At 40.5% G+C, this 26,885-nt stretch overlaps 1 protein-coding gene across 1 annotated transcript; it reads right to left on the bottom strand.

The window, feature by feature from the left end:
• Positions 1 to 1,659: 1,659 nt before the first annotated feature.
• On the bottom strand, positions 1,660 to 25,950 carry MEP1B (meprin A subunit beta). The gene is made up of 15 exons (XM_032467128.1): positions 25,888 to 25,950; positions 24,053 to 24,071; positions 23,166 to 23,210; positions 23,038 to 23,081; positions 20,301 to 20,379; positions 16,635 to 16,752; positions 15,725 to 15,903; positions 13,954 to 14,172; positions 13,172 to 13,324; positions 11,649 to 11,864; positions 8,598 to 9,041; positions 6,921 to 7,100; positions 5,410 to 5,536; positions 4,581 to 4,785; positions 1,660 to 1,747 (listed from the first exon to the last, which is right to left on the bottom strand). Exons 1-15 carry the CDS (start codon positions 25,948 to 25,950, stop codon positions 1,733 to 1,735), a joined length of 2,106 nt encoding a protein of 701 aa, XP_032323019.1. The 3' UTR covers positions 1,660 to 1,732.
• Positions 25,951 to 26,885: the final 935 nt, after the last annotated feature.

Raw genomic sequence — 26,885 nt, 5'->3', positions numbered from 1 at the left:
TTAAAAAACAAAACATGCAACTACTATATAACCCAGGGCTATCCTGGTCATATATCTCAGAGAAATAAAGACTTAACGTTTATATGAAAACCTGTACCTGAATGTTTATAGCAGATTTGTCTGTAATAACCAAAATCTGGAAATAACCCAAATGTCCTGCAGCAAGTGAATGATGAAACAAACTATGTGCATGAATACCACAGAGTCCTATTCAGCTGTCAAAAAGGAACAAACTGTTGTACACACAACGAGAGCCTTTTTAAATGAGACCAGTGGTGATATTAACCAGCGTTATGTTTTGATACCGTATAATGAAATTTGCCAAAATTTTTAAAGCTACGTAACTAAGGGAACCAATATTTTCTAAATAACCCATGCACAAGATGACAAAATCATGCATAAGCATTAAGATCCATTCAAAATATAAGATAGACCAATGGATTTACTGGATGGAGTACCCAAATTCATTGATATGGTTTCAGACTCCAATTGAATCTAACGTTTAAGAAATTACCATTTGTCGACTTTTAACAAAGGATTCAAAAAGAAAATCCACAATCACTTGGAAAGCTATTCAGCTATGCCTCCCTTTCCAGCTATGTATCTGGGTAAGGTTAGATTTTCTTCATATTTTTCTACAAAAATAATATATCACAACAGGTTGAATGCAGACACGTATGTGAGAATTCAGCTGTTTTCTATGAAGCCAGACATTAGAGATTTGCAAAAAATATAAAACAACACCCCCCTTATTGCTAAATTTTCTTTTGGTTTGGAAAACAGTTATTTTTCATTTAAAAATGGCATTTATAAGATGAATAGGTTTATTATTTTTAAATGATTGATAAAAACATAGTTTTACATTTTCTTTCTTTTTTTTTAGTGAGGGGAGGTATTGAGGGTTACTCATTGATTTATCCTTAGAGAAGGTACTGGGGACTGAACCCAGGACCTCATTCGTGGTGAGCATGTGCTCTACCACTTGAGCTATACTCTCCCCCTACACTTTCTTGGTTTGAATTTCTAATTCAGTAAGAATTGGTCAATGTAACATCCATAAACAAAAGCTCTCAGGGCCCTCAATAATTTCTAAGAGTTTTAAAGGCTCCTGAAACCCAGAACTCTGAGAACTGTTCTCGGAATTTAAAGTTTTCTTGTTCACTGTAGTTGCATGTTCTAACAAACTCTAAAGCAAACCCACATATCCAAGGACTTCTGTAAGAAAACAAGAGAGTGGCCACTTTTAGGGGGAGGAATATATGCCCCCAGGGAGAAAAGGGGTGGTCCTCTGCTCCTCCCTAGCATCAGGACAGGACAGCCTGGAAATGCTGAGATTCCACATGGAAGCTCGTTCCCACTGGCTGTTTCCAGTGAGAGTCTAGGGAATCACTTGAGAGGCCACTAAGCTTGGCCCCCAGAGAGAAAGATCAGTAATTTGGGAAGCTAGCCCTAGTTTTTGCTCTCCATCTTATAGACAATATTATGCTTCCAGAAGAATCTGAATTGCCTGCCCTCCTTTATATATTTTTATCTTTAATTCCCCTCCTTTAAAAACAAAAACACAAGCACCATTTCACCAATCAGACTTTTACCAAAATAATGATTTCCAGTATATCCAGCTATTTAGAGAAGACCCACGGAGAGAAGGATGAGGTGGTTGTAATATTTTGCAGGTGAAACCACGATGAAGACTCTTTCGTTTCTTTTGCCGGCCGTATTGCTGAGTTAATCTTCAAAGTGCATATTGCTAAAAGGGGGAAGGACAATTGATGACTTAATTTCTAAATTTAAAAACTGTCATTGAAATGAATCACAATAAAACAGTCTGATTTTTAAATGAAGTGCCATTTGCGGTCTCCTGGCATTCCTCCCAGCTGGCAGGCAGCCCCAGCCTCCGTCTCCAGGAAGATGCACTCAACTATCCAGTTATTCAGATGCTAAAACATTAGGGTGAACACACGTGTCAGCCTCAGAAAGAAGGTCATTCTGGCTTAAGATCTAAACGCGATCTGAAGGTTCTGCTATCAGTGAGTTAGCTGTAGAAATGCCTCAACTAAGGAAAATGTAAGTTGATTCCTTGCTCTTGGGAATGTGTTTAAACGACCCAGAGGCGAACAGTTATGTTGTGATATTACAGTGGGTGTGGGTGTGGGTGGCTGTTTCCACTTAATGGCCCTACCATGTCTAACAGTGCACTCCTTTATTAAATTAACTGCCTTCTCTTCTCTTAGTTTTATCATTTTCTTTAACTCCAATTTTAGCTCGCTAAGTCAGCCTTTGTAATAGCACTTACATCTTCCAGTTTCCAGGAATATCCTGGCAGTCCCATCCACCAGCTAACTGGTCCTCTCTTCCCTAACTACTCCTTCATCTTCCCTACCCCAGCCAGATATTAAATACAGTCCCCTGTGCTATACAGTAGGACCTTGTTGTTTATCTATTTTATATATAGTAGTGTATATCTGCAAATCCCAAACTTCCAGTTTATCCCTCCTCCCCTTCCCTCCTTGGTAACCACAGATTTGTTTTCTATGTCTGTGAGTCTATTTCTGTTTTGTGAGTAAGTTCATTTGTGTCATTTTTTTAGATTCCACACATAAGTGACATCATATGGTATTTGTCTTTTTCTGTCTGGCTTACTTCACTTAGTACAATAATCTCCAGATCCAACCATGGTGCTGCAAATGGCATTATTTCGTTCTTTTTTATGGCTGAGTAGTGTTCCATTGTGTATATATACCACAAGATCTTTATCCAGTCATCTATGAATGGACATTTAGGTTGCTTCCATGCCTTGGCTATTGGGCATGGGTTTTTTTGTTTGTTTATTCTCTCTCTCTTTTTTTTTTTTTTTTTTTTTTTGGGGGGGGTGGTTATTAGTTTTATTTGTTTGTTTGTTTAATGATGGTACTGGGGATTGAACCCAGGACCCTGTGCATGCTAAGCATACGCTCTACTACTGAGCTATACACTCCCCCCAGGCATGTTTTTTCTTCAGTTTTGCTAGTAATTTTCAGAGACTCTATTTTGAATGAAATAGAACTGAAAGGATTTTTAAGTTTCACTTTTAAGTAATCAGATTTTATGCTGTTTTCTTCATGCTCTTTTGTGAGTGAGAATATGAATCTGCTTGTGGAACTGCGCTCTGAGACTGGGGTATGCAGTGCACCCTGGGGCTCTCTGCTTAGTCCTGCCCTTCAGGATGAAGGCTTTCCTGTAGGACATGCCCTTCCCACACAGCCTGCTGCCTTGCTTAATCTTCTCCTCCCTCTCTGGGGATAGCCCCAATCCAGTGGCTGTTGATGTGGGAAGCCCCCTTGCTTCAATTCAGGACACCTAAGGGACCATCCCAGCCCCAGAGCTCCCTTAGGGGGTGCCGAAGTGTCAGCTACAGCCATATCACAGTCCAGTCTCACCCTCTGCCTGCCAGCTTCCCTCACTCCATCACAGGTGTTCCCAAGAGCACGTCCAGGTAAACATCTTGCATGCAAATATTCATCTCAGAGTCTGCCTCCCAAACCCATCTGAGATAGAGTACTTTCAAGAGTCTGTTGCTGTTGTGGGGGAGGGTATAGTTCAGTGGTATGTTCTTAGCATGCACGAGGTCCTGGGTTCAATCCAATAAACAAACAAACAAACCTAATTACCTCCCCCAACAAAAACTCAAGAAAAAAAAAAAGTCTATTGCCATTATACAGAACTTCTGAGGCAAGACTAAACCTTCTACTTGAAAATCTTGCCTTAGATAGCTACCACGCCTGCAGCCAGAATAGGTTGGAATCTTCTTTAATGGAAAAGCCCTACACGTGCCTAGCACTCCCTTCCTACAAGCCTGAGCCCGACCTTTAGAACCAAAACATTTACAGGTCACCTCTCTCCTTAACCAGGAAGGTTGAAACGTGTAGGCAAAATCAGGTTAGACTTCAGGAGGGTCAGGGACCCCTACCCCAGAAAAAAGTGCACACTATACACAATTCTGGATTCAGTTCCGAGAGGATAATAAACTTTCCCCCCAAAGCCTCCATGGACCCCAATTTAAGAACCATTGATTTGTAGTAAGGGTTACAGGCACTCATAGTCTCAAAGCCATTGTCCCCAGCATAAGAAATAAAGAGTTTGTTTTTGTTTTAATGGAGGTACTGGGAATTGAACCAAGGTCCTCAAGCATGCTAAGCATGGGCTCTACCAATGAACTATACCCACCCCTCCTCACAAGAGTTTTTGTTTTTTTTTTAAGATATAAAAAAAATCCTGGAGGATGGGAAGGGACAGACTGGGATTTCAAAGTGTAGAATAGATAAACAAGATTATACTGTGTAGCACAGGGAAACATATCCAGGATCTTGTGGTGGTTCACAGTGAAAGAGAATGTGACAATGAATGTATGTATGTTCATGTATAACTGAAAAATTGTGCTCTACACTGGAATTTGACACAACATTGTAAAATGACTATAACTCAGTAAAATAAAAAAGTTTAGAAAAATAAAATACATAAATAAATATAACAGAAAAAAAACTTTTTAAGTCCTGATTTTTCATCAATAGGTATTGAATAACCAGATATCAAATTCAACTTACATTTTCCAGAGTCGTATTTGCTGTGTTTGAACTTGTCTTTGTATGATACTTCTTCCGGGTAAAGTAGACACTGATGAGGGTGATTATCAGCATCAGGGCAAACATAGCAGCCGTGGAAGAAACAGCAATAATGATGGTGTCTCGTCTGGAGCCTCTCTGTTCACACCTTTCTCCCATGTACCACCAGTCTTCCCCCGACGGACACCTGCACATTCAGAATGTGACCCACAGTTATGCGTTGATATTTAAACCTGAAAATCTCCACAGCTGAAGGGGTGGGTCAACACTCAGGTCATGAACAGATGGGATTATTTGTCACCGACTCTGGACTAGAGGGGTTGATTAGTCTAGCACAGGAGGCCAGGCAGGGCCAACAGGAAGGAACAATGGAATTGCTCCAATTCTGGGACTTAAAACTGCAGCTCCAAGCTGGGACAGGAACGGAGCGTCGGTAGTGGAGAAAATTTGGTCCTCAGTGTCCCAGTCCCTCCATGTCCCAGCTATGACCGTGGCCAAGCTCTTCTCAAAGCTTAGGCATCTCCTTCTAGAAGATGGGGACAGTCCCACTTAACCACACTAGACCTTTGTGAGGACTTAATAAAACAGGTAACTCATGAGGACTGTTTCAAGCAATTAGAATATGACATGCTACCTGTGCATAAATAATTTCATTGTTCTGTGGCTACCCGAAGTCTCACATGGAGAGCAAAAAATAAATATCCTATGAATGGTTTTGAGATGAAAATCAACTGATTTCATTCAAGTGGAATATCAGTACTGAATCCTACATTGTGGGAATGGCAAAAAGTCGAGCAAGTCTGATCCTTACCTGCACTCAGCATTGCCTTCTCGGACAATGCAGATACCGTCATTCTCACATCGGAAGCTTGCACAAAGATCATCGCTGCTGAAGGTTGGGACTGGCTGGCTTTGTGTAGAATTAAGGTGGGATATGTCTACAGAGGGCGGGAGGAGAGCATGAAGGGAGATCAGTTTGGACGTTAACAAGCATTTGATCTTTAAGTTTCAAAATAGATGCCCAGGATTCAGGCTTGTGAGAAACTCAAGTCATCTTAAAGCATCATTCGGCAACATTCATAGGCAGTGAAATAATAAATAGGCAGGTTGAAATCTCGACACAGTTGGGAGCTGGGTGAGCCCAGGGGGCTACAAAGGAACACATGCTTGCCTGGGCCTGGGCTTGCCTCAGCTTGCAGAAGGGGTCCACACCCACATTCCCAGCCCTAAGAGACCGACAGGGAAACCAAAGCTCAGAAATGCGAGGCACCCGAGGGGCTTGCCCAAGGTCACGGGTCTCTTGCCTGGTGGAGCCGGTTGGTGGATATTTGGTCCCTTAACAACCAGGGTTGCACTCTTGGTGGTGTTTTCTGTTACTTCTGGTCCAAACACAGTCCAAAAGACTTGATGAGTATATGACTTTGTCCCTGATACATTTTTTCCTCCCTTGGCAAAAGTTATTTCTGAATAATTTTTTCCAAGATGTATCGCCTAGATTTACTCTCATTGACACTGACGTCAAAATTTCATGGGTTTTATTCACACCATCTTTCATCACAAAAAAGATTCTGATTTACTGAGATGCAAGTGGGTCTCTAATAGGAAATGAGTTAAAATCCTACCACATAAAAGATGAAAAGCCACCAGCATTCCTGGAAAATGTGTTTTGCGGTTGCCACGGCTAAGAAATTTTAGAAGGCAATAGATTAATGTTATTACAGGCAAGATATATGTGTGTGCACATCTGTGTATGTATACATATTTGATAAAGACTATCCATTTCCAGTTTAATTTTATGGGCTTGTGCGATATTTTTACTTCTGGAATCCTAAATTCTAGGGTAAAATGGCGATACTTTTTTCCCTTTTGTTTTGGGTTTTTTTGTTGTTGTTTTGCTTTTGTCTTTTGTCAGGGAGGTGGGGGAGGGAGGTAATTAGGTTTATTTCTTTTTAGAGGAGGTACTAGGGATTGAACCCAGGACCTTGTGCACGCTAGGCATGGGCTCTACCACTTGAGCTATATCCATCCTCCCCCACAAAATGGCTATACTTTAACTTATTTCTAAAGAAGTTTTCTGGGCTAAAGGTTTCCACTATTGCTCTATGTAGTGATAATTAAATTCCTTTTCCTGGAGCTGTCACTGTTTCCATTTAAATTATTTTCATATTGTTAATGATTCATACCCAAAAAAAAACAAAACCCACTCATACCCATTTCTTCCCACATCGCTAATATATCTAAAAATAGAATCCAGAAAAACACAGAAAATAATCAAGGGTCACCAAAAAAATAGCTTAGATAAAACTATTTTTATTGACATACCTTCCACTGTCAGTAGGATATAAACATCATTTCCTTTTATAAAATCTCTGCTTTTCAGCTGCTCCAGGGTCATAAAGGTGCTGGATCCATAGCCCCCACCTCTTCGAAACTGAGTTCCATTAGAGAAAAAAGCTTTTCCTCCCACTTTGGAAGGCCTGTCCCAAAAATAGTTTCCATTACCTGAAAAGGCAATTTATATTAATGGATTGTATTTAACGTCATCATAGCTTTTGGTGGTAGGAAAGCACAGGCAATGTGAAACACAATTAGGATGGAGCGCAAAATAATTAAATGATGCTATGGACCTGTGATGTATTCCCTGGCCAGTCACAGGAGCTTGTTCACATGTTCTGTCCTAAAGGAAATGAGACTGTGTGGCAGCGAGGACCACATTCTGGAATACGAGTGGAGTGGTACCAGAAGTTTCCTAGGTGGTGACCGACCAGTGTAGAAACTCTTCTGCCCATTAGAATCATTCTTTAGTGGCCTTCTGAGTTACAGAGAGTCTTTGCAACTGAGTTAAATCAATGTGTTACTGAGAGAGTTTTTAATATTAGTGTAGAACAATCTATCTCATTAACTGAATTACTAACCTCATAGAGCAAAGTCCTTCAGGGGTAGAAACAGTGAGAAGCAGTGCTTCTGAGAAAAGGGGCGACCCACCCAACCCTGAGCGCTTCTCAATGTCATTCAGGGAGAAATGTTTTGGAAAAAAGTAAAGAAATTCTGAACATCAAGTCCCTACAGTCCTCTTTGTCAATATATATATATATTTTCCTATCAGATTAGGGCTTTTTTTTTTTTTTGCCCATGTCACTTAGGTCCATTCTTTTCATATACAGAATTCAGATTTGGCAATAATGTTCACCTTGCCATAATTCTATTTTTTCCTTTATTAGGTGCCCAGAGGGCAAAGGATTATTACAGTTAGAAATGTAATCATTGCTTTCTGTTTTGAGACTGGAAAGACGGGGAGTGACGTCATCATCAGCAAGCCCTCCAGAGCTTTTTAATAAGAAGTTATGGCCCATTCTCACACCCTTCCCAGCACTACAGAGCATCTATTCAACATCTTCCTTCTGATCACAATCCACCCCGCATGACAAAAGCTGAACTGTTTCTGACCATTCCAGGGGCAAGACCAGGACATTATGGGTTAGGAAAACTCAACATCTGAGGGTCTCTTCACATCAGACCCTTGCACAAGCTTCCATACTTGATCTGAAGAGATATTTAAAACACATCTGTGGGGTTATTACTACTGCCTCAATTTTACTGCTGAGGACACTGAGGTTCCACGGGATTATCTGCTCAAGTTCACAGAGCTAATGAGACACCAAACTTGGACTTGATCCAGGTGTGTCTCTTTAGAGCCTTGATCAGGCTCTAAAGCCAACCCTCCTTGCAAACCCTGGGAATTCAGGTACCGCATCAATCCCCAGGAGTACAGTCAATATCTTCCCAGTGTGTTGGCATCCCTGCTGGCTTTCCTGACAGTCTCCTGCCTGGGAGACGCTGTCCACAGCTGCTGAAGCCTTTCCCCTAGCTATCTTCTGATCCTAAGATTTGGAGCTCAGAGTTCCCTAGGTACTGACTATGCAGCCTTCCATGCCCAAATCACGCATCCCTCTTAGAGCAATGATTGTGTGTGAGCAATTAAGAAGATGAGTCACGAACCGCTGATCATAAATGGGTCTGTCGTGATACTCAGCTCCCTGGACATACACCGTCGAATGTCAGGGTTTTGATCCAAGATTGTCATCGTGGCTTGTTGCCAAGGACATGGCCACTGTAACTGATCATCGTTGGCTCCAGAGATCAAGTGGAAATATATTCCTACGTTAGTCAAATTCGTTAGTTTCAGGGAAACCTGAAAGGCATAACCTTTAGAAGAATAAAATGGAGGGCTGAAGAGAGAGCTATTGGAACTGTCGAGGAGCTGAGTGAAATTCCTTATATGCCAGGTGTGATGGGGGCACTGTGTTTCCGAAAGATTGATGTCATCAATAGACAGGCCACCCAGTGAGGCCCCAGCACCTCTGACCCCTCCGAACACCACTCGAAATTTGTTGGTCACGTTCAGAGTTACGTGGCGAAGTTGCCAGCTCCCAATGGGTATATCTGCAAAAGAGACATAATTATTTCAAAGAAGGCAAAGGATGATGAATCATGTGCCAATCAACAGGCTCTAACTTCACGGACAAATGACCTTCCTGGGGCTACTGCTTCCTGCAGGTGCGAGGGGTGGATTTCTCACTCCTCCAGCCCAGGCCTATTTACTTCGAGGTACTTCTGTGAGGCGGGGCCGCTCCCTGGAATATCTGGATGTTGTTTCTCAGAGAGGTCACCCTTTCCCAGAGAAGGGTGAGCAAACAAGAACACCTAACTCATGAATACTCCGTGCCCTCCTGACCAGTTACCTCCCATTCAGTTAGTTAAACAGACAAGCAAGCTCAATACTCTACCCTTGTGGCCCAGATTCCTGTAATTCTCAGCCAAAGCCGCCTTTAAACGATTTATACTTTGATGGCAACACTTCCTTCACATGCAAAATTCTCAATCAGCTTTTGGGCAGTATTAAGCAGGAATTCATCAAACCCTAGAAAGTCCACATCCTCCAATTTACTCTTCACGCCTCTGGCCAGGGACTCAACATTACAAATATTTATCTGATATTTGGTACCACCTCCTTTCTCCCCAAACCACACTTCCCCCTCCACTATGATCCCCTACCCCTAGCTAGCAGCACGTGGCGTGCCACCTTGTGGTATTTTCTTATACCATGTACTGTGGGAGCCCATGACTGGGTTAATAAATTGTAACAGACCCCAGCCACTTGTGACCTTTAGGAAAAACGAATGTGCTTTGCTAGCCGGCGCCTGTGTGTCCGCACTCCTGTCTCCTTGCTGTAAAAAGCAGAAGCAATACCTTGCTTGTATAGTTGAGGTTCTAGCTTAGGGCTGCTTCCAGTGACAAAACCCACAATGTACCTCAACAAGAAGCAGTCCATTTAAAATTTTTCAAAAGCCCCCCACTCTGGTAGAGAATAGCTCAGGAATCCATGTCAAACTAGTAGTTAACACAAGGGCTTAAACATACTGGTGCTCAATGAGAAATGCAATTGCTTTTGAAAATAAGTTAGAAATATCCAAATTACAAAAAATGCTGTTATTGTCCATGGAAGGACTCTAGATTGAACAAGAACCTTTCATGAGAGCTTCAACTTCATCTTATCGGTACTTTCAGTTTAAATTCTGAGCTCCTCAGTAAGTTTCTTAAGTACCTTTTGTGCCACTGTCAATCAGTAATAACACCCACAGATTGCTAATGCAAAAGGTTACACATGGTGGGGAGGGTATAGCTCAGTGGTAGAGTGCAGGCTTAGCATGCACGAGGTCCTAGGTTCAATCCCTGGTACCTCTGTTAAAAAAATTAATTATCTAAAAAATATAGTTAATTATTTTAAAAAGAGAAAAATTAAGTTATTTTAAAGAATAATAAAAAGATTATATGTGTATAATCATATATGTGTATATGTAATAATTTAAAATACAGTCTTATAATCATATATATTATATGCATTAGATACATATAACGCTAGTATATAATGTGTGGTATTTTATAAATGTATATATAAAACAAGATTAAGAGCCTCAGCTTGTAGGTTTTCATGAAGGAAACTATCTATGTTTCTCATTGTTAAACGGGGGGAAATGGCAGGACATATGGCATAAAGTAGATGGGCTTTATAACAGGTTTTAGTCAATTCATTCAAACCAAGAGGACCATATGTGCAGCAGACAGTGATACAGTTGCCACCTCACAGCCCCTCCCTTCCTCGGGGAACCTTCTGAACCAGCTGCTTGAATCAGTGGTCAGCCTGAGCCACCTCCCTGACACTTGACTGGAAGGAAGGACACGCGTCGTCCAGTCGCAGTGGTGCCCTCTCTCCACTCAGCACCTTCTCCAGAGCCTGCATTTGACCCAAGTCACAGCAATGAGAATCCTTCACTGGGGTTTTTTTTTTTTAAGCCAAATATTAGAAGAGTCCCTTCTCCAGTCGGATGGCACATTCGGTAAAATGTAAGCTAGGAAGTGAAGCAGCCAGAGCATCAGTTTCATGGACCAAGCCCATCTGAGATAACAGGGAAGGTCCTGCCTGAGGCCACGTCCTTTCTTATCTTTTCTACAATTTAGTTACATTCAGCCAGTAACTCTTCCAATTTTGCCTAAGCTAGTTTCCATTGTATATTTTTTAAATTGAAGTACAGTCAGTTATAATGTGTCAATTTCTGGTGTGCAGCACAATGTCTCAGTCACACGTATACATACATATATTTGTTTTCATATTCTTTTTCATTAAAGTTAATACAAGACATTGAACATAGTTCCCTGTGCTGTACAGAAGAAATTTTTTTAAATCTATTTTTATATATACTGGCTAACATTTGTAAATCTCAAATCCCATTGTATTTTTATTACTCTCCAAGAACTGACCTCCTCAGTGCCAGAGACTGATCTAAAGTTTCTTCAGCGAGTGTCACATATTATGTAGCACAGAAGGGACTCTCATTTTAGCTTCCTAAACACAGCATAAAACAAGGAGGATCAAGTTTTAAGTTGAAAAGCGTAAGTCCATAGCCCCTACCCTGTCGTAAGTTGTTGCATTAAGTAAAGCGTTAAGACTGCCTTGCTCTGAGCCCAACAATAAGAATGTTGACATTGCACCTTTTATTTCTTCCACGAGGGTTAGAGTGCCGTTCACACTGGCTGCAGAATACTCCCTGACATAGATGTTCAGCTGGTCACCTTCACTCCCACTGTTATACACATAAAATTGCAAGCACTGAAACCCTCGTTTGGGGTATAGGATCCTGCTTTCCAGCAGTGCTCTGGCCCCCTCATTTACGGAGCTCCTGTTGAAATGCATGAAGAAGCCAGTACCTGTCAGGAAGACAAAAGCAGACCTGAGAAAACAGAGACTGGCTGTAGGAGAGCGTGTCTTTGGACACTGTATTTCCACTTACTCCCCACTGTCTGCAGGGCACTGTGTGCAGGGCATTTAAATGCAGTTCTTGGAGTAGGCAGTTTATGAAAAAAGCAACACTAGATAACCGTTTTCTTACTATAGACGTTAGTTTTCAAGCATGGAAAAAAGTGTCACCTGTCTATCCTCTCCCTCTCTCTCTTTCTCTCTCCCCTCCCTCCTTCCCTCCAGCCTTTCCTCCTTCCTTCAGGACCACTATCCCCTATTCAAATCTACATTTAAAAATATATATTTTATTGAAATATATTTGACATGTACCACTGTGCAAACTTAAGGTACATAACATGTTCATTTGATGCATTTACATAATGACATGATTGTCATCTAGTAATGATTCGCATTTCTATCACGTTACATAATTATTTCTTTTGTCAGTGGGATTAATTAAGTCTAGTCTCTTAGCAAGTTTGATGATTATAATACAGTATTGTTGTCTATGTTCACTGTGCTGTACATTAGATCTCTAGGGCTTATTTACTGCTTGTTGCAAGTTTGTACTTTTAAACATCTGTCCTGTCCCCTCAACCCCCCAAAAAATGAAAAAGGAAAATCGTACCTCCTTGCTATTAGAGACTTCAGCTCCTGCCCAGACCATCTGAGCTGTTAAGCAAAAGCCCTGAGTTCTGAAGTCCTGTTTTACATATTTGCTGCCACAAATGTGCATATAAATAAACATTTGGCCCTTGTAGCAAAATAGATGACTATTTAATTCAAAACAAAATTCCAGTGGAAAAGGATACTCCTCTGAATAAAATTAAATAAATTGTACTTTCTACCTTCCTTTTTAAGCATTTTTGTGACAAGAGCAACCAGCTGAAATTCTGAAACTGATTAAGTCACAGCCTGGTGCTGTTCACTGGCAAGTCTCTGGGATTCCACAAGCTTCCAGAAAACCACCCCACTGCTCCAGAGACAAGAATCCTTCAGGGAGGGGCAGTCCCCTCCTGCTGTGGGCACCTACTATGGGTGGAGGCTTCACACAGCCCAGTTCTGATTTGTAGGAAAAAAGCAAACTCAGAGAGTAAAAGCAGAGAAATGAACCACATCCTTCTAACACACAGAACTGATTCCTGAGTAGCGCCGGATGGGTTAACCTTAATACTTCTGATAGAAATGAGCACTAACATCCCAGGATTTCACAGGGGAAAAAACAAAATGCCAGAGCCACTGACAGTAAGATCTGGAAGTATGTCGTTCCTGTTACCTTTGCACTGGCCCATGTTGGAATAATCACTCTCTGGGCCCCCAGGAGCCTCGGAGACCCTTCGCCAGTCAGCACTGTCTTCTGAACTTTGAATCATACCACACACGTTTTCCAGTTCAAAATCACACGAGTCCATAAAGCTCAGGGAAGAGGCTGCGAAAGCAAAAATACAATCATCGACGTTCTAGATAAAAGCATGATAATCGAAGTAACAAAAACGGAGCTCATCTAGAGGAACTGGGAATTTCAGGCTGACAATACAGGGGACACCTCGCTGATTCTGGGTGGCGGTGGCTTGAAGACCTCTTGATCCCTGCGGAGCCAAGACACTGAGCAAGATTCTGTAGCTCTGAATAAGCTGCCTGCCCCAGGTCTTTTTTTTTTTTTTTAAACAAATTAACTAATTATTGAAACCTAAATTTACACAGTGATTCAGACTAGTAAACCACAACCCACATTATCTGATCCCATTTATATTACGACTGTACCCCTCGTTTTGGGTGAATTAGTAATAGCTTCAAAAGTTTGAATGGGCATGGAGCTACAGGACTCAATCTGTTTGCATATCTGAAGGCCAGAACTTGTAAGAAAAACCCCTGTCATAGATTGGAATCAGGTGTGATTCTGCGTTGTTTTTATTTTTTCCTGAATATCAAACTATGATGATGAACCTATAATTTCAGAAAACCCAGCAAGGCTAGGCAAAAATGGCACAGAGCAGAATTTCTTCCCACATAGCAGAGAGAAACAGAAGTCATTTCAAAGAAGTCATTGTCACATACTACAGTTATACAGTCGATTCAACTTCAAGATATCCAAGTCACTGAAGTCCATTCGTTGGCCGATCACATCCATGAAGTCCGGGATTCTCGTTACAATTGTTGGCTCTGATCCATTTTTGAAGGCAGTTTTACTGTAGTGCATTACTGAATTGTAATCGTAGGGAACATTCAGGAAGTCCGATTCTTGGTCATTACGGATGATAAAATTGTGTTTTCTGTCTAAATGATAGAAAAAAATCTCTAATTACTTGAGGTTCACAAAATTTAGTTTATTTTAACATCAAAACCTCTTAACTTAGAAATAAAGACTATACTAACCATAGTGCAAACTTGCTACCAATGAGCTATGGTATTTCAAGAGTGTTTCATACATTTTTATCTTAGTTGTAATATTCAAGCTTAGAATTGTGATACCAGCCGTCATGCTAAACTTATCTAAGGTTTCATTACAGCCCGAAGTTGGACTTTAGAATTTGGCTGAAGGTTCTAAGAACTGCTAATGGAGAGAAGCATTCTGAAAGGTGTTGTTGAAATAGTCACTGTCATTGGCAGGCAGTGATGGAAGGTGGGGGCATCCACAGCAAATGGACATGAAGGCAAGAGGACCTTGGCAGATGTGCTGGGATGGGACCAGGGAACCACTGACAGTAAGAGTGAGTTTTTTCGTTGTCATACATACATGAACAGTCATTAGAAAGGATTGACATCATCAGCAATTTTATGGTTACTGGAGTATGTGTAGATGTATGTAAATAAAGACATTCAGAGAAGATTCCTGACCACTGAGCCTCATACTAATGGGCAACTGGTTGCAACTTGAAATCGAATGATTTTTGTGGACACAATAAGGTGGATTTGATCGTTAAAGGAATCAATGAGTTATCAAATCTAGGCAGAAGTTTCCAACAAAAATAAGATGTTGGGACGTCTAAAGAGTGAGTTTAAAGCTAAATATTTCTCTTGTTCTAGAAATCTTTTAGTCTGCTTCAGAGCTTCACCCCAGCTGACATCACCAGACTGAGTGTGGGCGGGGGTGGGGGCAGGTAAGGAGCATGAGCAGTGCTGTTGAGATTGTGACGTCAGGGGGCCTCCGCACCTAGCAGCCCTCCCATGACAGCAATGCCACGCCTCCTCCCCCAGACCCTGCAGAGGCAGGAGAGATGGGGAAACTAAGTGTCTCTCTGGAAAAAGTACACAAAACATGGTTATTAAAACCTTTCTGACTTGGAGCACAAAGTCACAAAGAGTTTGGAGCCCTTCAGCCACTGCAGTGTTTCTCAATATGAGCTCTATGGAATAACAAATCTCAATACTCTACAAAAAGGGGGGGAAAAAAAAGACCATGATCAAGTCACATTGGGAAATGTTTCTCTTCTTGCAGATTCACAATTCACGTTAGTCTAGCAAAGGCGTCAAATGGTACAGCAGTGTAAATAATGCTAATTTCTTTTAACCTAGGATTTCCCAAACTGATTTGACCGTGGATTCCTTTCCACACATCTGTGAACAAACTGTGGGACGGAGCTCCACAAATCATTCTCTGGGAAACACTGGTTTGTAAGCTCACCTCCAGCTCCCACTGGGGCTCTGGAACACCCCAGCAACCTTCAGGCACTTCAACTCACACTGAGTTAGAGCCAACAGAAGTAAGGAATCAAAACATCAGCGTTTTCCCACTAGTAAGAGTCGGCGCAGATGGCAGAAGAGGGCACGCGTTTAGAAATTCAGTATTTAAACCTAACAATCGTGTAAGAAAACAAGAGAAGTGTACTTGTCATAATTCTGTCCCAAATTATGCTGATGTAGTCATCCCGATCGGAACGCGACTGTTCGTGCCAGAATCCCAGCGCATGGAGAAACTCATGTTGAACTGTTCCTATTTTGTCACAGTTCTTCCCGATGGAGAGTTTTTGCATCCCAACACGCTGATTTCCCACTGAAGACGAGCAGCTTCCAGGAGAGTTTACAGGAGAAGGGGGAGAAGGGATTATAATGATGCAGGTTGAGGTCTTTGCGCAAAATCCCTAAAGCCTAATTCACTGAGTTAGCACCTAGATCCTTCACTTATGTCTGGACACCATGCATTTCTCTCATAACCCCGGTGAGGTATGAAAACAACCTTCCAGACCAGATCATCTTTGGAGAACTTGGGCTGACACCAAACATTACAGAGGTGTAAGTCATCCTCCAGTCAGCCAGTTCCTGATTTTTTTCTGGAAATTTCAAAAGTTTCCATATGGTCCTTGGTATGCTGATGAACATTAATAAGAGTCTTAGAGATACGGCAACCTCTCAGAATTGCTAAACTTGAGTCAAGTAACTATCATCTCCTTAACCCAAATAGTCAGAGTTCTGACATTAAAATAAATCTAAATACATTCACACGCACACGTGTGCACTCATGTTTTACTTGAAACAAGGAGTCTGTAAACTACAGACAGGCTGAAGTTCACAGAGTCGTGGGATGGATGGCACATGATCCCACCTTCCTTGTCTTACCATTGGCAGTCTGGTTGCATGTGAGAAAACACTCTGTTTTATGGCTAGAGAAACTAGACCCAGCAAACAGCCCTGGAAGCCCTCACTCCCCTCAAGGTCAGGGTCTCAGGCAGTTGCTGGCCTATCACGCCCCAACCGCAACAGGTCTCATCGGGACACAGAAGACGAACTCTTCCATTTACCCACTGCCGTTGTACACTGATACATAGTTGGCTTCTCCAGACCAAGGCTTGAAGTCAATGCATGTTTTCAGGCGATAGCGTTCAAACGCTTTGAGGATAACTCCCTTGGCATTCATTCCTGAAGGAAGAAAGCAAACACAAATACACTCATTAAAATTCTCACCATTGAACTCTTCACCATGGAAACAGGCCATGCCATATATTACTTATTATGAGTCAGTCTCTTCATGAATGTTTAGTGTTTTATTTTTATAAAATGTAGTATTCAGCTCCAATTAAGTATCACGTGCAAGTCGTTCTTTAGATGTCTTATTTCCTCCATATTTATTTCTTCAGAGCCATTAGAGGTGCTTTACCAAACAGCCAAAGGGAGTTTCCCTACCTCAGAGAACAAATATATTGGTTTACAGGCAACCAAAATGAACATCAAAACATCCAAGCTTTCCCATTATTAATAGTCAGCTAGTCAGCTTCACCTAAGAAGCTCACAGTAGAGTTCTCAGTCTGAGGAACTTGAGATGAGACGGCCCTTGAATGGGCTAAAATAGTATACACAATGTTATGTCTGTATCTATCCCTGCGGAGTGCATTTTCTGGGGAGAGTGTTCATAAGATTTGCAAGTGAGTTCAGTGTCCAATATAGGAATAAGAACCATTACTTTGAAATTGAGTGATGCTAACAGGTTAGATAGACATGGAGCTCAAAAAAGGCAGAGGCATGAGAGCAACAGAGACGTGCAGGAAAAGAAGCTCAGAGAGCGACCTCTAGAGGAAGGGGCTGTATCAGATGCCTGTGGAAAGATGGTCACAAATGCAGTCAGGTACCCGTGAAGTGAAGGATGGTGGGAGACAGTATGGCAGAGTAGTAGGCGTGTGGACTTTGGAGCCAGACACACCTAAGTTGTCCCCTATCCTCACCACTTACTTTTGATGTACAACCTTTGCCAATTTAAGTCACCTTTGGAGCTTTAGTATTATCATCAGATCCATTGCGAGGGGAATCGAGATCAGCTTTGCAGGGATGTTGTGAGAAGCAGAGAAAGTAGAGGTGAAGTCCCCAGGACCGTAGTCCCCCTTATCTGTGGTTTCACTTTGTGCAGATTCAATTACTCACAGTCACTGAGGTCCGAAAGTATTAAATGGAAAACTCCAGAAATAAACAATTCATAATTATTTAGTTGCACGCTGTTCTCAGCAGCCTGATGAAATCTCATGCCATCCTGATTGATCCCACCAGGGACACCCAACCGTGAACATCTGTCATCTGCTTCCTCATACCCAACCATCAACATTGTCACGGCTCCATGACCGGGTGTCACCCGAAGCAGATGGTCCCCCTCCTGACACTTCGTCAGGTCAGTGTAGTCCTAACGCTTTACATCCCAATGCCTACGTCATTCACCTCATTTGAGTTCATGATGTGGGCATTTTATCGTCTCATATCATCACAGGAAAAGGGGTGAGTATAGTACAGTAAGATATTCTGAGAGAGAGGCCACCTTCACATAACTTTAGTTACAGTTTATTGTTATAATTTTTCTATTTTATTAATTACCGTTGTTAATCTCTCACTGTGCCTTTATCCCTTTCCTCCTCTCCCCATCCCTCACCTCAAATCCGGCACCCAGGCAAAGAATTGTAATTCATTCACAGGAAGCTATTCATGGACACTTCTAGTGTTATGCCTCTCAGGTAGGTTGCATCTAACAGCCAAATGACATCCAAGGCTTAAGCTAAAAGTCTAAAGTCCTGCTGGTGGAATTTCACATGTTGGCTCACCAGAATCTGAGTAACAGTGATCTCTGATCTTTCATGGAACACAGTATGAAAATAAAGCTGATCTATGGATCACCTGTTAAATGCAAGGCACTGAGTGAGAAGTTCATCCGTACCCATGGCTTCAACCATCTCCTCTATCTTGAATAACTCCCTGTTAGATTTCATCGTGAATGGCCACACCAGACGCCAAGCTGTTATATATTCCCGCCACAGTGAGCTTGCTGCTTTTCAAATTCTGCGTGGCACATACTTCTCTAACCCACCGTCTTCCAGACACATCCCCTGTTCCTGTTAAAGGCACTACCGTCCACCCATTTGTCTAAGACAGAACCTTGGGCGCTAGCAGCTCTTTCCCCAGACCCACCTTCTTCCTGACCTCTTGCAGTCAATCACCAAATCTAATCACCTCCTGAGTCTCTTTTAGCATTATCCACTCTGTCTATCCTCACTGAGAGAGCCTTGGTTCAGAAACTTTTCAGTCCTTCCCTGAATTTCTTCGAGAGTCTAACTGATCTCCCTGCTTTCTTGTTGCCCCACTGACAACACATCTTCTGTACTGCAGCCAGAGGGGTAGCAATGCCATTTCTGCATTAAAACTTTTGGTGGCTCCACATTACCACCCGTATACACACCAAGTTCTTTAACATGGGAAACACTCGAGTCTTTCCCAGTCTGGATTCTGCCTGCTTGTTCAACTTCATTATCTCCTCACTCTCAACCTAAGTCCAGCCAGAGGGTTTCTGCCCTTCCCCGAGCCTTTGCACATAGCGATCCATCTGCCTAGAGCACCCTTCCCCTGCTGTCCGAGGCTGCGCTAGCCCACGTGGTACCTTCTGTGAGTCAGAAAGAGCCACCTCAACTGGCAGACACTGCAAGTGCTGGCTTGGCAGGTGGATAAATAGAATTTCATGCAAAGAAATGAATGTCTCCTGATGAACAGAATGCAAACTTCATTTCAGTCCCACTTGTCCCCCTCCCAGGCACCTATGTGTGGTATACAATTTACACAGCCTCATGGCAGCCCTACCATATAGTATCCCCTGCTCCCTAAGGCATGTGACTTTATATCTAGGCTGAGTTAAATGTCCTCCACCACGCTCCCATAGCTCTTCGAACATATCATGAATCATATCGTTTATATAATTCTATTATAATTAGATTTTTAAATTAAATTTTTAATTTTATTTTGGGTGGCTGGGGGAGGTAATTTGGTTTATTTTTTTTTTTACTTATTATTTATAACAGAGGTACTGGGGATTGAACTGACATTGGTCAGTGATATCGTTTCTGTCAATCCACAGGTAAAACGAGGGCCATATTTAGAGTTTTCTGTTACAAAAAATTCCTAATATAGAAAAGCTGTCCTTTCTTTTGGATGAGATTTTTCTGACTTTTTAGAATTAAAAAGATCATTTATTCTATGAAAAGAAGATGATAAAAGATAATGTATTCTTGTTTAAGTTCCTGACTTGGTAAAGTAAAATGCTAGTAAAACAACGCCAGTTTCTAAAGTTTTGTTTGGTTGTTCTTTGTTTTTACCTCATGTGTAAAATCTGAAAATATGTGAAATTACTGCTTTAAAATAAAGACCAGCTCCCTAGTCTTTATGTCCCACGCATCCAATACAGAGTAGGCTCTCTCCCATAAATGTTGGTTGAATTAATCCTTTTATTGGTCAAAACTCAGCAAATATTTCAGACGAAATAATTTAGATTCTTTTCATTGTTCATTTTGCTTTTTTTTTTTTTTTAAGGAAGTGTATATAGCCACACAAAGCAACACACAAATAAAACCCTTAGAGACCGTATGAGTCTACCCTTGGAAAGACTGTCATCACATTCTGCCAGGACATACATGAGTTGTGGATATTCCAAAGTGCATACGAACCCAAGCTGTCATCCAGGACATATGGAATAGTATGAGGCCACCTGTAGTTTTCTCCGATGATGGAATTTCTTTCTTGCACCTGTCAAAAACATATGAGAAAGGGTTACCTGAATGAATCAGGCAAAAATTTATGAAACAATCAATAGTTATTCTAGAAATCAAGAAAGTAAAGCTCTCCTAGCCAGCATGTGTGCATCCATGTACACATTGTGTACCCCTACTTTTATATTATAACAAAGGTTTTGTGAGGAAATCACCAATTTCTATCATTAATTTTGTTGCTAACGTTGAAGAAGGAATCATGCAGAATCATGTACAGAATGACTGTTGGAAAACTGAACCATAGACATGGTAGAAAATATACAAGAAGAAAGTGATACCAAACCTCAGTGACATTGGTCTCATAACATCCGAAAAAAATCACACATGAGCTAGGCCAAAGGTTTCAAAAATTTTTTAAGTATTTGAAATTTGTATAATAGAAAACTAATAATATTTCATTAATGCATTCATCCAGCCAATGCAATGAACATTGTTCAGGAGAACAGAGAGCCACTGCTAACAAAAGGACCAAGGCCTGTACATTCCTGGAGCTCATGTCTAGTGGAAGAGACAAACAGCATGCAAGAAGCAAATACGATTAAACAGAATACATGTAATAATAGTACAGGAAATTTAAAAAGGGAGATGTGGACAAGAATAAAGGGACGGGGGAGTGCATTAGATCAAGGGGTCAGGACAGGACTCTGAAAGATGACATTTAATGTGAAATGGTATATTCAATATCTTGTAGTAACTTATGGTGAAAAAGACTATGAAAACAAATATACGTATGTTCATGTATGACTATAATGCATTGTGCTGTGCACCAGAAATTGACACAACATTGTAAACTGAGTATACTTCAGTAAAAATATATAGAGAGAGAAATTTAAAATTTGAGAATTGAAAAAAAAAATAGTCTTTCTAATGGAAATTAAAATGCAAAATAAAAACCTTTCATACAAAAATAAATACATAAATAAAGCGAAATGGGAGTGATAAGAAAGAGTCAGGACTGAAAGGGGCCCTGGAAGGGTCATTCCAGACAGAAAAAAAACAGTAGTTGTTCACCTCTGAGGTGGGACTATGCTTGGTCTGTTTTGAGCATGTTTTGAGGCCAGTGGCCTTGTGAGTTGGGAGAGAACAGAGATGACATAAAAGGAAAGAGGACATGGGAGGAGAGGTAGGCAGGAGTTAAATGGTGCAAGGTCTTGAAGGCTAAGGGTAAATCTGGATATTATTCCAAATGCAATAGGAAGCTGTTGAAGAGCTTCAAGCCAAGAAGTGAAACGGTGGCATTGCCTCAGTTGAGGACATGTTATACTTGATGTATCTCGTAAACATTCCAAGGAAACTAACAGACTGGCATCGGGCTAGACCAGCCGGGAGCTCAGAGTTCCACTTTGGCGTCATCAGTATAGAGATGATATTTAAAGCCCTGGCACAAGGTAGGATCAGAAGGAGATGTTCATAACAGCACTAGTTACAGTAGCCAGTACATGCGAGAACCTAGATGTCCATTGATAGGTGACTGGATAAAGAAGTTGTTTTATATATATATATATTTATATTCACAATGGAATACTACTCGGCCATAAAAAAGAATGAAATAATGCTATTTGCAGCAATGTGGATGGACCTAAATATGATCATACTAAGTGAAGTAAGTCAGACAGAGAAAAACAAATATTATATGATATCAGTTATATGTGGAATGTAAAAAATTATACAAAAGAACTTATTTACAAAACAGAAACAGACTCACCAACATGGAAAATGAACTTATGGTTACCAAAGGGGAAAGGGGGTCAGGGGGAAGGGTAAATTAGGAGTTTGGGATTGGCTGATACAAACTACTAGATATAAAATAGATAAACAACAAGGTCCTTTTGTGTAACACAGGAAACTACATTCAACATCTTATAACTACTTATAATAAAAAAGAATATGAAAAAGAATATATATATATATATGTATAACTGAATCATTATGCTGTATACCAGAAATGAACACAACACTGTAAATCAACCATATTTCAGTAAAAAAATAAATAAATAAAAATTTTTTAAAAGAAGGAGAGAAGAACAGACTTAGGACTAAGTCTCAGACAGTGCAGTTTTGTTTCTTGAGTTGAAGTTCACAGTGGGGGTTTAGAGGTGTTTAAGCTCATTTAAGCTATATGAAACGTACCGGTGTTCACCTGCGTGCCACGATGGCTAGGTAAGAACCGGTACTCTTTATGAATAGTTTGGGACAATCTTTACTTGGCAACACTATTTTCAGCTGTCAGGATAGAAGTCACAAAATCTATCTCTTATGGTGAAAACCCGGATTCGCTGAATTTGCAAATTCAGTTTAATTTTGCTTCAAGTAGATTTAATCAGTGAGGTTCTATCTAAAAATGAGAATATCATATTGTTCCAATAATGGAAATCAATCAGATCAGTAAGACCAAAGCCTACAAGGTGAGTGACAATGGCTTTAACCACACAGACATCTGAGTAATGGCTGGAAAACATTATTATATGAGTCCCTTAGTGTATAATGTACTCATTGAATAAATGTGTCAACCAGGATTCTACACCCTTAGAGACAGTTGAGCTTAAGAAAGCCCATGCTGTCTGATCGTTTTCAGATACTCTGTATTTTCACTTGCAATCGTTAATAGAAAGTTCTTCCTTGCATTATTTCTCACCTCATCAAGGCTGATGTCTCCCTCAAAAAGATCCAGTCCCAGCTCTGAGAGGGAAGGTAAGAATTTATATTAGCAAATTGGATTCAATCTTCCCACTTAAAAAAGAATGTAAAAAAAAATCCACAAACCTTCATTGATATCAAATATATCCCGGTCCATTCCACCATCTATATCTTTAATAAAAATAACAAAGAAAAACACATTGAACATTGTGTTTATGCAAGAAGGAAATCTTTATCAATTACTGATTAGAAGTAAGCAAAGTTCTTTTGCCTCAGAAAGTGAGTACCAGGTTGATTCAATATACACTGATTGATTGATCGATCAACCAATCGATCGATTGATTGATTGAGCACCTCCCATAAGCCAGGCGTGGGTCTCTGGGACTTTTGCATACATTCTCTTGTTTTATCCATGTCCCTTGAATGCCAAATGACTTCAGGGATAAGAAACTGATCACCCCATATAATATTAAGATTAATTTGAAAGACTAGATTAAATAAGAAGAAAATATTTAAATCTGGTTAAACCAGCCCGATCTACCCATATATGTATATCCCTTGCTAATAGCGTACCTTGGACATCTCAAGGAAAATTCCTCATCTATATTTGAGTTACTCTTTTAAATTGCAAAGGGGTGGATAATATGGCCAAGTCTCTAAGTGAACAACTGAATAGGACAGACATCAGGTCCATCTGATTTGGCACAAAATAGCAAAAATAATAATAATAATAGTAGGCATTTATGGGATGCCAACGTGTCAGTCACTGTTTGGACTTTCTTACACTGCCATCTATTGTTTTTTTGCTGAGTATGTGGAATCCTAGGGCAGAAACAATAAAACACTCCTCAAGAAATCGAAGGAAGCCAGTGTTTGATCAAAGTTCAATGCAATTATGCAATTATGCATTGTGCTTAGCATTAAATGTATCCTAAGTTCTTCTGTTCTGTTGTTCTACTCTTCATGTAACTTTCTTTCACTATGACATAGGGCAAAACTCAAAGTAGACTCACCAAAGTTTTCCGGAGTTGGCTGGGAAACAAACACATAAAAAAAAAATTATTAAGATGCCCATGACATAAATGTTCTTATTGGTTCCAATTTATATCTAACCATTTGAGGGGGCTTCTTTTTTTCATTAATATTATGGGTTACGTCCTGGCATATATTCAAGAGAGCTAAATTGGAGTCTAAGATAACTTTTTGATCCAAGGGTCTTCTCACTTCATATTAAAAAAATGAAACCCTGTTGTATGAATTCGAAGAAACAAAAAACCAAATTCACAGATTTGAAAAGAAGGCAGAACCTAAGACTCATACGTTCAAATAAGTCATCCCTTTAAACTTGATTTTCTAACGGATTAATGGTTTTGTGTTTGAAAAACCTAATTTATTCTCAACCTTGAAATAATATTGTAATTTATAATTTATTATTGTAATGTATAATAATATTTATAATCATTTTAAATATTATTGAAGACCTCATGAACCATGGTTTACTTTCATATTTCCCTCAAGGCTCTGCCTTCAAAGACAACAGCAAATGTTTAAAAAAAAATCAATGGCAATTAAAAAAAAACTTCTGAAAATAGATTCTCTATAGGTGACCAAATGAAACTCAGACCACATGCACAATGGAAAACATTAAGTAAACCTGAGATTTCTTAGTAAAGTCTAGTTTCAAAAGCCCACGGGACTGACAGTTGGTCTGGGTTATATTCCTGGTTCCACCAGCAGACAGCAAGTCGGTCTCCTTCCTGATAATCTGAGTGTCTGTGCCATATGGTCAGTGCCTGCTTTGCCTGAGTGTTGTGAGGGTTACGTGACGTAACCTGAAAGAACTTGGTTAACTATTAAAAAAAATGTCATACAAATGTAGGATACAGTCCTACTAAAATATAGCTTACGTCTCTAAATGCTGGAGTCAGCTGGAGTGTTTGGCAAGCAGTGGGAACAAACTGGTTGGATGGCTACCATCCTGTTTGATGTTAATCAGTGCCATGATTGTCTCACACTCCAGCCACACACAGCCACACACTCACAGAGGAATGCCGAGGCTCCTCCTGAAGAAAGTTGTCGTGTATTTGTTCACAATTACAGTTTCAATACGTCTTAAATGGTATTCCCCTTCTCACTGCTCTAGCTCTGTTCACACATGACCAGCTCACCATGATAATTGTTATTTTAAAAATTCACAACTAAAGGTTCCCCCCAAGTATTTGAAACTTCATTTAAAACCTCGGGTTGGTGTGTGATCCAAGCTGCCTGTCCCTGTAGAAAGGTTGATCTAACCTGATGAGGAAGCAGAAGGGAAAGCCCCCGCTACAAAACTTGGTGTTTGCTGTGCCCGACATTCACCCCTCACTCCCCTACACCTCATGCTACGGTAACAGCAGTATGCATCACATTTCGCAGTAAAAATGGAATGATTTTTCAATTTCACGTTTTCCATCTTATCCAGAGAAAACTTGGGGGGAGAGTACAGCTCAGGGGCAGAGTGCGTGCTTAGCATGCACGAGGTCCTGGGTTCAATCCCCAGTACCTCCATTAAAAGTAATAATAACAAATAATTCTAATTACCCCCCCCAAAAAAAAAACAGAAAAAAAAAGAAACGGAAAAAACAAATTAAAAAAAAAAAAAAGAAAACTTGCTACACAACAATGAAACTGAAGGAAAAACATGACCTCATGTCACTGTCCCTGACTTTTCCTCTGGTGGGACTTCTCACGCCCCGTGCCCTGCCTGTCCCTGTCTGCCCCTACTCGCCAAAAAGAAACGCTTCTGTCATTAACATTATTCCTTAAAAAACAAAAATCATACATTATTTTCCATACATTGTTTCCTTACCAAGCCAGAAACCAGGAGGAGAACACCAAAGAACAGAAATGAAGACAGACCCCAAGAATCCATGCTGTCCCTTCCAGCTGAAAGTTGCAAACTAGGAAATTCAGAGGCGCATTTACTTCTTAAAAGGCAAACATCATAACGTATAGCCTTTGATCTCAGCCATCCACCTGGCACATCAGCTCCCTGCAGCAGTAAAACCTCCAATCAAAAAGTTAAAGTCCAGGATCCCCAACACATTCTGCAGAGTTCATTGGCTAGTTTTTGTGTGGATCTTTTTTTTTTTTTCTTTCCTGTGTCAACATTCAATTGCCAAGTGCCTGGTTGAGACTTGTTCATGAAATAAGTTCTCTAATGTATAATACTGGTCCCCAACATTATTAAATGACACTTAATAATAAATAATAAATAATGTAAATATTTGGGAAGCTCCTTCTGCTCATCTAGCCCTGAGCTGCTTTAATATATCCACTTATGTCCCTGGCTGTTTATTGTTCATTCATTTAATAAAAATGTATTGAGTTACAAAATCCAATAATGTCCTAGAAATCTGGCCTACTTGATAGTCACATACAAAGTAGCAAAGCTGCAATGTATGTCACTCCTGAAAACTCCCGCCAAGCAAAGTCGAGTGAGAGTTAAAGGCGAGGCATGGTCACTGATTTTTCCGAAACATTCGTCTATCTGTTCCCAATCCATCTCTCAATTTTTTCTCACTTTATCTTTCTTTCCTTAGGATAATTTCTCTTTAGAAACAGCCTATTCTCTCACTTCCTAGGGTTTCACCCTCAACTTAAGTGTGATTGATCCAGGATTGTGTTTTTGAAAGACTCATTTTTGCCCCCAGTATTTCCTTCCCCACCCTGGACGGGTCTTGGTCCCATTCCATGCTAATGGGAAGATTGAAAAGACACGTCGCACAGACCGAGGACTTGGGAGGATGCTTCGTGAAGATAAGCAAGTCAATCCTGCCCTCTGAGGACAGAATGAGAGTTAAAAGG

Source organism: Camelus ferus, chromosome 24, assembly GCF_009834535.1.
Source record: "Camelus ferus isolate YT-003-E chromosome 24, BCGSAC_Cfer_1.0, whole genome shotgun sequence".
NCBI lineage: Eukaryota > Metazoa > Chordata > Mammalia > Artiodactyla > Camelidae > Camelus > Camelus ferus.
The sequence above is the reverse complement of the archived record's forward strand: the minus strand, read 5'-3'. Positions and strand labels throughout refer to the sequence as shown.

What these genes read in the sequence shown, in the direction of transcription:
- MEP1B (XM_032467128.1), bottom strand. Translation starts at nt 25,950, where the DNA reads ATGGATTCTTGGGGTCTGTCTTCATTTCTGTTCTTTGGTGTTCTCCTC. An exon ending in TATATTTGATATCAATGAAG is followed by an intron (nt 23,082 to 23,165) that starts GTTTGTGGATTT and finishes CTTCCCTCTCAG; the next exon opens with AGCTGGGACTGGATCTTTTT. An exon ending in GAAGGCAATGCTGAGTGCAG is followed by an intron (nt 4,786 to 5,409) that starts GTAAGGATCAGA and finishes CTGAATGTGCAG; the next exon opens with GTGTCCGTCGGGGGAAGACT.